Source organism: Lepidochelys olivacea (assembly GCF_965140295.1).
Source record: "Lepidochelys olivacea isolate rLepOli2 genome assembly, chromosome: 14".
Taxonomy (NCBI): Eukaryota; Metazoa; Chordata; order Testudines; family Cheloniidae; genus Lepidochelys; species Lepidochelys olivacea.
Window position 1 is genome coordinate 31,081,800 of NC_140424.1, and position 11,600 is coordinate 31,093,399.

At 44.2% G+C, this 11,600-nt stretch overlaps 1 protein-coding gene across 4 annotated transcripts; it reads left to right on the top strand.

Annotated features, from left to right (window-relative positions):
* The first annotated feature begins 3,114 nt into the window (after positions 1-3,114).
* Positions 3,115-9,857, top strand: LOC311530528 (uncharacterized protein). 4 transcript variants are annotated; one of them, XM_084647253.1, is made up of 4 exons: positions 3,115-3,307; positions 4,276-4,399; positions 5,514-5,621; positions 6,540-9,857. In XM_084647253.1, the coding sequence occupies exon 4, from the start codon at positions 6,571-6,573 to the stop codon at positions 7,585-7,587; it is 1,017 nt and encodes a 338-aa protein (XP_084503379.1). In that variant the 5' UTR covers positions 3,115-3,307; positions 4,276-4,399; positions 5,514-5,621; positions 6,540-6,570; the 3' UTR covers positions 7,588-9,857. The 4 variants fall into 4 exon arrangements, with proteins under 4 accessions (XP_084503379.1, XP_084503378.1, XP_084503380.1 ...); XM_084647252.1 differs by lacking the exon at positions 5,514-5,621; XM_084647254.1 differs by lacking the exons at positions 4,276-4,399; positions 5,514-5,621 and having other exon boundaries at positions 6,499-9,857.
* The last annotated feature ends 1,743 nt before the right edge of the window (positions 9,858-11,600 follow it).

The window sequence follows — 11,600 nt, forward strand, 5'->3', positions numbered from 1 at the left end:
TCCCCCTTTTGACACTAAGATTTATAATCGTCAGTGTCACTTTCTACGTACCCTATTCAAGAGAAAGTACTGTGAGGCAATTTGAGTTTGTGATTCCAATTCATACCACATACATGATCCTAGTGATGTATCTTTACTACAAGGTTCTGGGGCAACAGGCAAGGTGAGGCACACCCACTTTTGAGGAGTCCATTCGGTACAACCTCTAGTGTCCAATAGCTTCCCTCCCTCCCCAGCCCACTGGCTCAAGGTCCAGGGTAGCCAAAAGGATCCCATGTGTAATATGGGGAGTGGGTTAACCTTCAATACCTTTGACTCCAGGGACTGTTGGTGTGCAATTTTGACAACAATTTCTCCCATTAACAAGTCTGGTTTACAATACTGGAAACATATTGCATCCATTCATATTGATAAGTGTCAAACAATGATCTCTTTCTTTTTTAACAAATGCATCAAACCCTTAATATTTCCCAATATGACCCAGAACATTTTGTGTTCCAAAGTAGCTAGTGCAAGTATCTGCATTTCAGTGCATCCCATAGCTATGGCTGTGTAGTTTCCTATTTCTAATATATTTTTTTTCTTATGGATAAGCCATGTGGTAGTATTAAGCCATTACTAAAGATTCCATCGGCCTTTTAGGTTACCCAGACCAATTTGGACCAAGTCTACATTGGCATGTACTTGTTTTTGTATCAGGCTGTCCTGTAGCTGATGTCTGCAAAAGGGGGATTATGTTGGATCATATTAAAGAAGTTCTGTATTAAAATCACAAATGAGTTTGATTCCCCAGAGTTTAAATTCCAGGGTATTACTAATTAAGAGGTCTCTTGGTTTTTGGTACTGTTTCTCTCCCTCTATGTGTGAAACTTGCAAGCTGCTAACTGTGTTAGTACATTCTAAGACAGAGTCTATTCTCAAAGCAATTCACAGAGAGAGAGACTCAAAGCAATACTCTAACAACAGAAACAGCACCCAGAGACTCCCCACCCTTTTGTTGTATTAACAATTGTGATTAAAATAGAGATAGAGGATGTATGTGGATGGATGCTTGGTGTGGATAATAACTGAATGATCAGGGAGGTGCCAGCCTAAGAATCCAGCGTCCATCGGCTGAAGAAGGCGTCAAGTGGAAATAACCAGAGGACCCCCCCCGCCCCCGGAGGGCAGACTGGAATCCACCCAACAGCCTCAAGAATGGGAGAACCAAAGAACAAGATAACATCTTGGAGCCGTCAGGAATGTGCTATCTGCTGATTGATTCAGCAACAGCATGATGAAGCAATTCCCATAGACTGGCATAGGAAGAAATTCCTATAAAAATAGACTCTAAAAAGTGAGAACTTTGAGGTCTGATTCTGCAAACCAACTTCCAGGAGCATCAGATGAGCATCTGACAAGGCCCTGCTCCCTCCTCATGTCCAGGCCACCTGGCCAGTGGCTTGGCATGAGCAACTCTAAGGCTGGTAACTATGATAACAACCTTGCAGAACCTGTGTGTGTGTGTTTGTATGAATGAATGTGTGAATAAATATGAGATTGAATGGAATGTTATAACTATAACTAACTGCTTACTATGATTCTTTCTGTATTCACAATAAATGTGGTATTTTGCCTTTTTCCCTTTAATAAGATCCTGCTAGTTTTTATTTTATTGGTATAACAATCTGTACCCTAAAGTTCAGAGTGGGGAAGGAACCTTGACAAAAGCATACAGATGATTTGAGAGATTTGAAGTGTCTGCTTTTAAAGAAAGCTCCTTTAAGATCCAAGATTGAAAAAGCAGTCGAGTTACTGCAGAAGAAATACCCCAATGTGACAATTAACAAGGATGAACTGTTTGATGAAAACAATGAGGAGTCCGGTGGCACCTTTAAGACTAACAGATTTATTTGGGCATAAGCTTTCGTGGGTAAAAAAAACCCACTTTTGATAAATGCATCTGAAGAAGTTGGGTCTTTTACCCACGAAAGCTTATGCCCAGATAAATCTGTTAGTCTTTAAGGTGCCACCGGACTCCTAGTTGTTTTTGTGGATACAGACTAACACGGCTACCCCTCTGATGTTTGATGAAGTGACTCTGTTAAATGAGTTTGTGACAGGGAAACTATGTGAATGCAATGACACAACTACAGTGATCACAGTGTGTGGCAGATGGGATGAAGTAATCAAGCATCATAGGGAATCCTCAGTACCACATGCAAATATAAAAAAACTGGCAGAACTGATCCGGTGCCTGCCTGGCAGTAATGCTTCAGTTGAAATGGTATTTTGTGTTATGAATGACCTGTGGACAGGAGAAAAATCCAGAGACAAGGTTGAAACTGTGAAAGCCATTCTCAAGTTATTGTCAAAACAAACTTCACTTTAACCTGGAGGTTAATCTCTAGGTGGATTCCACTAGCAGAAGCAATAAGTTGTCATGCTGGTTTTCTTGCAAAACAGAGATAACACAGCATTCATTGATAAGCCTGTCAAAAATAAATGACATTGGCAGTGGTGCAAAGAAAGAGATTCTTTAAATAGGCCATCTGGACAGTGGGTACAGAAAACTGATGTTGATGAACAATGTTTTTGTATTGTTTGTAACCAGTGTTTGAATGCGCTTCTTTAGTGTGACATCACATCCACACGGATTACATGCATATTTGTTTTGTATTTGTAGTGTATATGTTCAACCGTTAAAATATAAGCTGCTAAATAAATTTGCCTCCCTATGCTCTGCAACTTACATTTTCAGTCTTGGCTTCTTTGCTGTGCTCCCACCTCTGTGTGTCCCTGGATTTGGTTTACAAAATGTGGTGGTCACCTTACCGTATTTTGAAACCTCGGGGTACGCAAGACAAATCAGACGACTGAAAGGGTACAGTCGCCTGGAAAGGCTGAGAGCTACTGCTCTAGGGCTCTCTCTATCTCTGATTCATTCGATCTGGACGGATTTCTCATTGTTCAGGAAGCAGAGAAGGATTCTTTCTGGATCCCTTTCTGGGAGAGCACGGGGAGGAGCTTTCCTCAGATTCTACCACAAGAGGGCTCTGGCTGTTGCTTGGAGGGGAGGCTGCTCTATGTCTGTCTGCTAAGGATACTGGGGTTGAACTTCCTGGGTCAGACTCTGCTGCTGCCGCCTCCATTGTGAGCCAGGAGCCCGCGCTGATCAGCTGCCGCTGCCCGGCGGGGTCTGTGCGGGGAGAGCCCTTCCCTAGCGCCCCTCGCGGCCCAGACGGGGGGACTTTCTCCGGGGGCTGGAACCAGCCCCTGGGGCAGCCCCGGGCTCTGCCGACACCAGCCCCTGAGCCGGAGCCTGCAGGTGAGGGGAGAGACCCGGGGAAAGGGCTGGGGCCGGGCAGGAAAGTGACTCTGCACCAGCGGCCCCTCCTCGCCCCAGCTCTGCTCCCGGGGGGGCGGGGGTCTGCGAGTCCCGGAGCTGCTGCCCTCCCTGACCCCCCCCGGCTCTGCCCCCCTGAGCGCCTGCAGGAGCCGAGCCAGCGCCGGGAGAGCGAATGGCCCGGGCCGGCCAGGGACCGAGTCTCCCGGGCAGAGGGGAGTGGAGAGGGAGCAGGAGAGAGAGAACAAAATTTCGGGAGGGATCAATACTCCCATGCAGGGCAAGATTTTCAAAAGTGCTCAGCTCCCAACACCTCCCCACAGAGAACAATGGAGAATGCCCCCCATGGAGAACAATGGCGAGTGCCCCCTTCCGATGGAAAATCGTGGGAGTTGCTGAGGGCTGAGCTCTTGAAAATCTTACAGAGAACTGAAGAAAGGATAGAAAGTCTGAGGCTGTCTTTGCTGCCAACAAAGGGGGTGTTTTTTACAGCAGGAGATAGCTAACACCCTTTTGTTTTCCTGCTGTAAAATCTTAGTGGAGAAATTACTTGAATTTTTACCATGATGTAGCTGCTCAAGAACAAACCCAGGTGTGGCGAGGGGGGTATAGTGTTGACCTCCCCATGCGGTAAAAATCTGGCTGCACCCTGTCTCCGCTGGCATTTTACCAAGAATTGGCTGTCATTTGTTATCTTGTAAAAAACTAAAACAAAACCCCTCTTCTGGCAGTAGAGACAGCCTACCAAAGGCAGCAGGAGGTGGGGAGGTTCCCAGCTCCCAGACCTGCTTAGATCCCTTTCCTGCAGCATCCCTGGGCAGATTCATTTTCCTGGGAACAGGGCAAGGAGCAGACAGAGGGAAAGCCAGCTCCTGATAATGCCAAGGAGTATCCCCCAAGGCTGCTCCTTTGATTCTGCTTTTTATGATGATGATTATTGTTCTTTTCAGGCACACAAAAGTGGCCTGGGCGCCTTGCAGAAAGAAGTATATGTATATAGTCCACAGCCAATTCATATATTCTACGGCCGGAAGGGACCATTTTGATCATCTAGGCTGATCTTTCAACTCACAGGTCAGAGAATTTCACCTAGTGTTTCCTGCATCAAGCCCAATAACTTGTGGCTGAGCTTGGAGCAGGAGAGTGAGACATCTAATCTTAGTTGAAAGACTCCAAGTGATAGAGAATTCACCACATCCATCCAATGAGCTGTTCCAATGCTTAATTATCCTCAGTTTTAAAAGTTTCCACCTTTTCCCCTGAGTTTGTCTAGCTCCAGCTTCTAGCCATTGGATCTTGTTCTGTCTTTATTTGCTAACTGAAAGATTCTTACTCTATCAAAAATGTCTTTGTTTATAGATACTTAAAGACAGTGATCACATTGCTGCTTAACCTTCTTTTGGATGTGTTAAATTGAGTTTCTGAAGTCAGGTTTTCCAGGCCTCAAATCATTCTTCTCTGAATTCTCCAGGTTCCCAATATCCTTTTAAAAAGTGTGGATACCAGAATCAGATACAGAATTCCTCTAATGGTTTCACCAATGTTTTATACAGACAATATACCACCTCCCTACTCTATATTCCCCTGCTCATACGTCCAAGGATCATATTGGATCTCTTAGCCACAGCATCACACTGGGAGCTCATGTTTAGCTGGGTTCCACCATGACCCCAAAGTCCTTTTCAGAGTTACTCCCTTCCAGGGTACAGTCCCTCATTCTGTAAGCATGACCTACATTTGTTCTTAGATGTATAACCTTACCTTTGACTGTATTAAGACAAATGTATTTCTGATAAGCTCATCTTACCAAAAGCTCCCATTTGCTCTACAATACTGACCTATCCTTATCATTTTTACTACTCTAATAATTTTTGAGTCATACTTTACCAGCAATGACTTTATAATGACTTCCTTTATCACCCAACTTGTAATCTCCTCAAAAATATCAGGTTTGTTTGACAAGAGCTGTTTTCCATAAAACCATGTTGATTGGCATTATATTACCATCTTTTAATTTTTTACTCAGTGGGTCCTGTATTCATTCCATTCTGTTACCAACAGGGCTATCATTATCCAAGACAACCCATTTGCCCAATCTTGCAAACTTTTTTGTGTGTGAATAATTGCTCATGAGAATAATAACAACAATCCTATAAGTTAATGTTTTTGCCATCTTAACTGCATGCAGGATTGGGTCCAGTGTTCAGACCTAACACAAATGAGGGTCATGGCAGAAGCAATGGGGGACAGAAGGGACAAGTGGAACTGTAATGAGTTCTGGGGATGACTCAGTAAGGTATGGGTGCATCTTGGTGATTATTGTATCAGTTTATTTTTAATTCCTAAAGAAAGGATACAATTTTCAAAAGCACCGTAGGCATTTAGGAGCCTTTCAATGGGAGTTATGCATCTAACCTGTTTATGCATCCAGTGAACTTTTCAAAAGCATCTATTGGCATCTTTAGGCTCCCAAATACCTTTGAAAATCTGTCCCTTAGATGCTTTTGAAAGTTGGAGTTAGGCCCTCTGGAAAATCATAGAATCGTAGAAATGTGGGACGGGAGGGACCTTGAGAGGTCATCTAGTCCAGTCCCCTGCACTGAGGCAGGACTAAGTATTATCTACATCATCCCTGACAGGTATTTGTCTAACCTGTTCTTAAAAACCTCCAGTGATGGAGATTCCTCAACCTCCCTAGATAATTTATTTCAGTGCTTAAAATGTTCCCCTCTGTAAATAGAAGGACTGATTTTCAGGGGTGCTGAGCACCCACTCCTTGTAGCATTATTATTTGTCCTGCGGGAGAGCCTAGAGTCCAGTTCTGTTGTCCTGAGCTTTGTACAAAGACAGTTGCTGTTCCTAAGAGCTTATACAATCTAAAGTACAATTCGCAAATGCAACAAACTGATGGGATGCACAAAGGAACAGTTATGCAATTGTAATCAGTGTGATAAAGAGTGGTCATAGCTCATCGTTACTGAGATGTTTATAGGCATGATGGCAAAGGAGAGTATTGGAAGAGGGACAGTGTAGTGGCTTTGCTAGGTCCATGATGTTGTCATGAATTTAGGGCTCATGAAAGGTGAGGGTTTTTTATTGTGGTAAATTCGAAGATATTCTGTCAACAGGTGTTGATTTTCTGTTCCCCTTCTGAGGTTCCCTTTCCCCCACAGCACAGGGAATGACTCATCTCTGGATTCTTTCTCTATCCCAGCTGTGAGTGACAAGAAGGAGAACAGTCTGAGATGGAGGAACCATACAAGATGTCTCTGACAAGATCCAAAGGCAATGTTTCTGAGAGCCCTGAGCAGGAAAAAACCCCTAGGAGCCCAGGCGAATCAGAAGCACAGCAGCAAAACACTCCAGAGGAAAGTAAATCTGCTCACAGTGGGCGAGGTGTGAGGAAACGCAAAGGTACCATCGTCCGCCGGAGAACATTCATGGGGGAGAGGCCCAACATCTGCATTGAGTGCGGGAAAAGCTTCCTTCAGAGCTCAGACCTTATTAACCATCGGCGAATCCACACGGGGGAGAAACCCTATAAATGCATTGACTGCGGGAAGAGCTTCAGTGTCAGCTCAAACCTTATCCGACACCAGAGAACCCACACGGGAGAGAAACCCTATAACTGCCCTGACTGTGGGAAAAACTTCACGGACAAGTCGACCCTGACCCAGCACCAGCGCGTCCACACGGGTGAGAAGCCCTATAAATGCATCGACTGTGGGAAGAGCTTCAGCCGTAGCTCCCACCACAAGAGGCATCTGAGGAGTCCTCCAGGGAAGAGGCAGGGTAAATGCACCCACCGGGAAAGCACTACTGTTGGGAAGGTCAAAGAAACCAAAGCATCAAAGAAGAGAACCTCAACAATCGAGATCCCCAACACTTGCGCTGAATGCTGGCAAAGCTTCAGCCAGAACTCGGACCTGGTCAAACACATGAGGATCCACACAGGAGAGAAACCCTACGAGTGTCCCGACTGTGGAAAAAGATTCAATGTCAGCTCAAACCTGATCAGGCACCAGAGGATCCACACGGGAGAGAAGCCCTACACATGCACTGACTGCGGTAAAAGCTTCACTGACAAATCTACCCTGACCCAGCATCACCGGATCCACACGGGAGAGAAACCCTACATATGCACTTACTGCGGGAAAAGCTTTAGTCACAGCTCCCACCACAAAAGACATGAGAAAATCCACAAGGGAAGGAACTCGGTGTCCTTCCTGCCATTGTGGCCCTACCCCACTCAAACGTTCTAAAGAATGGGGTGCATACTAAAGAGCCAGAAGGCGGATTGGGGTGACATACACAGAGAGAGAAAGTGAGCACCCTGGAGAGTGTGACCTGGAGAGTAGGAACTGCTACATGTCATCAGACCGGCAGTCAAACCACTCCAGTCCCATTTCCAAAAGTTGCTATTAACCACATACCTCAAAGGAAGGTGTGAAACTCCCATAAGGGACAATTTTGCAATAACCTGTCCATGGGGGGAAAGTGGCTACCTGTTCCCAGGCTGTTAATTGGCTGGCTTATATCCTCAATATAAAGATCCCTTAGAAAACTTTATCTTAGCCATGGTAACTGTTGATTATATTTTTTATCATTCCCATAGATGTGTCTAATTCCCTTTTTTTGGAATCCTACTCTTGTTCTCCATAACATCTTGTGACGGTGAGTTCAACATGCTAGCCATGTATTGTGTAAATAGTATTTCTTGTCAGTTTTAAATTAGTACCCATTATTTCACTGGGCATCTCCTTTTTCTTGTACTATGAGAGAGGGCTAGTGGGGAACCCGATTTACTGGTACTTTCTCTCTGCTGTTTATACACCTAAATCACGTGCCCTCTTTTTCATCATCTCACTAGACTAAATAGTTCCAGTCTTTTCATCCCCTTCTCATACAGAAGTCTCTCCTGCCCACTAACAATTGTTGTTCCCTGTCTCTGAACCCCCTCTAATTCTGCTATATCCTTTTTGAAATGGGATGACCAGATCTGAATGCAGTATTCCTGGTTTGGGTGTCCCATCAATTTATATAGTGGCATTAGAATATTCAGTATTATTTTCTATCCAAATGTTTATCCATACTTTTATTTTTTATCCACTATTGCGCATTGTGGAGAGGTTTTCACTAATGTCTAGTATGACTCCAGCATCTCTTTCCTTAGTTGTTGCACTTAATTTAGATCCTAGCTGTGTGTATGAGTAGATGATATTGTCCCTTTTAATGGGCCACATGGTGCCAGCAATTTCCAAGCAAAACTCTCTCTTTGAATAGGGAGATTAAATATATATCTATATTGGTAGAGACTTTCAAAGCAGCCTAAGGAGTTTGGATGCCCAGGGTGTAATTTTCAAAAGCTCCTAAGTGATTTGTAATGGTATTTAGGCATTGTTCTGCTCAGCATTGCAACACTTAAGTCTCATTTTCAAAGTTGACTTAAGCACTTAGGACCCTAATTCCCACTAAAAGTCAAGAAAAGTTGTTCTGCTATATCACTTAAGGCCAGATTTTCAAAGGTATTTAGGTACTTAGAGATGCAGATAGATGTCTAGTGGGATTTTCAAAAGTGCCTAAGTGCCTAACTCTCATTGAAATACCCGCTCAAATCAATGGGTGTTAGGCATGTAGGCAATTGTGAAAATCCCTTTAGGTGCCTAAATAATTTTAAAAATCTAGCCCTTAGGCACTTTTGAAAATTTTACCCCCAATTTCCAGAGCTGGGTGTCCAAATCCATTTAGATGGTTTTGAAAAATCTCAGCTGACCTCTGTCAATCATAGGGTTTTTTCATAGAACCCATCACCATACTATTTAAACACTTCCCAGGAAAATGAAATCTGATTTTAAACTGATGGCATGATCTGGCTCAAAGTGCATTGTGTTGCACTTACCTGCGCTGAATTCCATCTGCTGTCATGTTGTCTAGTTCATCTAACATTGTTAGGTCCCCTCTGAAGTTACTTCTTTATACACAAAGTAATGCAAATTTTGCCACCTCAGTTCTCATATTAAACACTGGCCCTAGGCATGGGCAAAGTTTGGATGGGGCAGAGGGGGTGTTGCCCCCAAAACTGCAAGCCTTGGGCAAGTGTGGAATTTGCCCTCCCAAGCACAGCCCCATTGGCCTGACTGGAGCTGCCCCCCAAATATAAAAGTCAAACTGTGACCAGATGTCCTCATTTTATCAGGACTATCCTGATTATTATGGGCTTTGTCTTATGTAGGATTCTATTTACTCCCTCACTCCCCCATTACCACTCCCTTGTCCTGATTTTTCACATTTGCTATCTGGTCACCCTAACTAGTCCTAATACAGGACTGTGAAGGCACCTCACTGTTAACCTCTTACCATATTGAAAAACTGATTATTTATCCTTTTTGTTTTCTGCCTCTTAGCCAGTGTCCAATCCATAACAGTACATTTCTCGTTCATCCTGTGACTACTTGGCTGCCTTAAGAGCCTCTGCTGAGGGACTTTGTCAAAAGGTTTTTTTGAAAGTCTAAATAAATTAGATAAATGAGAACCAGTTTGTATATTAGTTTTTGTTAATGAATGATCAAAGAATTCCTCTAGATCAGGGAGACATGATTTTTCCTTTGCCAGAAGCTGTGCAGGTTAGTCCCAAACATGGGGTGTTTTATGACTCTCTGTCTTTAGAGTTTGGCCTGAAGTGGACAAGTTGCCCCAACCTGCCATCTCATGCATTTGCAGCCCTGGCAGGTCTTCCTGCATCTCAAATAAAATCTCATGCATGATATGTGTTAGTGGGACTTGCGCATAAAACACCACTTGGCCTAGGAGAAGGTGCACTTGTGAGCCAGGTGACTACATTCTATGCTCATTTCTGTTGCAGAGTAATATTATTATTTCTGTAGTTCACAACCTGATTGACTAAGCTAGGTCTCTAGCTGGAAATAGATCCAAGATCCCTACAATGCCAGATCCCAGTTTCATATCTTTACCAGTGATGTCTTTCAGAATATATATGCCATATCTATGTACCTGGCTACCCTGTCTCTAACCCCAGTTCTGAACACACTTCTCTGCCAAATCCAGGAGCCCTGATTCTCAACATGCCACTGTTGTATCACAAATAGTTGTATAATCCAGTGGCAAAGTGTATGTTGCATCTCTCTCTATATGGATCACCTCCTAGAGGGTAAAGCGTGGATTCACAAAGGAGCAAGGGTACTTGATCCTCGGTCACCCACCTCAAAAACACCAGGCTACAGAGTCATTCTCTCTCTCTTGCTATGGCCCCATGACTCTTTAATTATTTATACACAGTGGAACAGGAGAAATTGAGGGAGCCCCACACCAGAATATCCCAGAGCTCAGTGGTTAGTGCTCTCCTGAGGGGTAAATACTGTGACCCAGAGCTTGGCTAGGCTACGCCTACTGTGAGAAAAGGTGGAGGCAAAACAACACCATGGAGATAACCTTACATTTTAAACTTTATAAAGGCAAAACAATCAAATAGAAAGTAACATCAAATACTCACTTAGGAAAATATTAAACTGTAAATCACCATTCACAATAAAAGAAGTTTTTCAACAACATGCTGTGTGACCCCAGGAGGGAATTAGTTCCTCCTGTCTCTGGCTGCAAAGTCCAGCTTTACCCAGCTGTCCCACCTTTGCCTCTCTGCAGCGTGTGTTGCTCCTTTGATGACTGCACCTCTTTCTAATGAATGTCAGCTTCTCACCCAGCGATCCACACCTTGGCACCAAAGTATATTCCCTCTGTCAGTGTCCCAGTGGTCAACCTCACCAATCATATGCACTGTGCCCCTCACCACCAGGCTCCTTGCACACAGCCCTTCAAGGGCCAGCTTTCCCCTTTCCAGCAAATCACATTTTTACCCAACACATCCTCTTTTTGGTGCCTTCTCTGCCTTTTTACTGGTAGATCCTGAGCCTCCTCCCCACTTGAGCTACCCTCTTCTTGTCTGTCCCTCTCTTCAGGACATCGTTTTATGCTGCTGCACCACATGTTAGTGCCAGGGCCATGGTTATTACCTGGGAGACCCTTGTTCAAATTATTTCTCCCCCACAGACAGAGGGGGTAAGTGAACCTGGGTCTCCCACATCTCGGCTGAGTACTCTAACCACTGAGTTAAGCTGGATGTCCACATTTTGAATGGTTCCCGGTCTGGTAGGTGGCCTCTGAGCACACCTACCAGACCTGGCCCTACAGGCAAGATAGGGGTTCACCCACCTGTCTTCTCCAGTTCATGGATTGTTCTGGGCCTTAGGTGGAGATATGT

Bases quoted from the DNA above. Each gene is read 5' to 3' on its own strand.
- LOC311530528 (XM_084647253.1), top strand. From the start codon at position 6,571: ATGGAGGAACCATACAAGATGTCTCTGACAAGATCCAAAGGCAATGTT.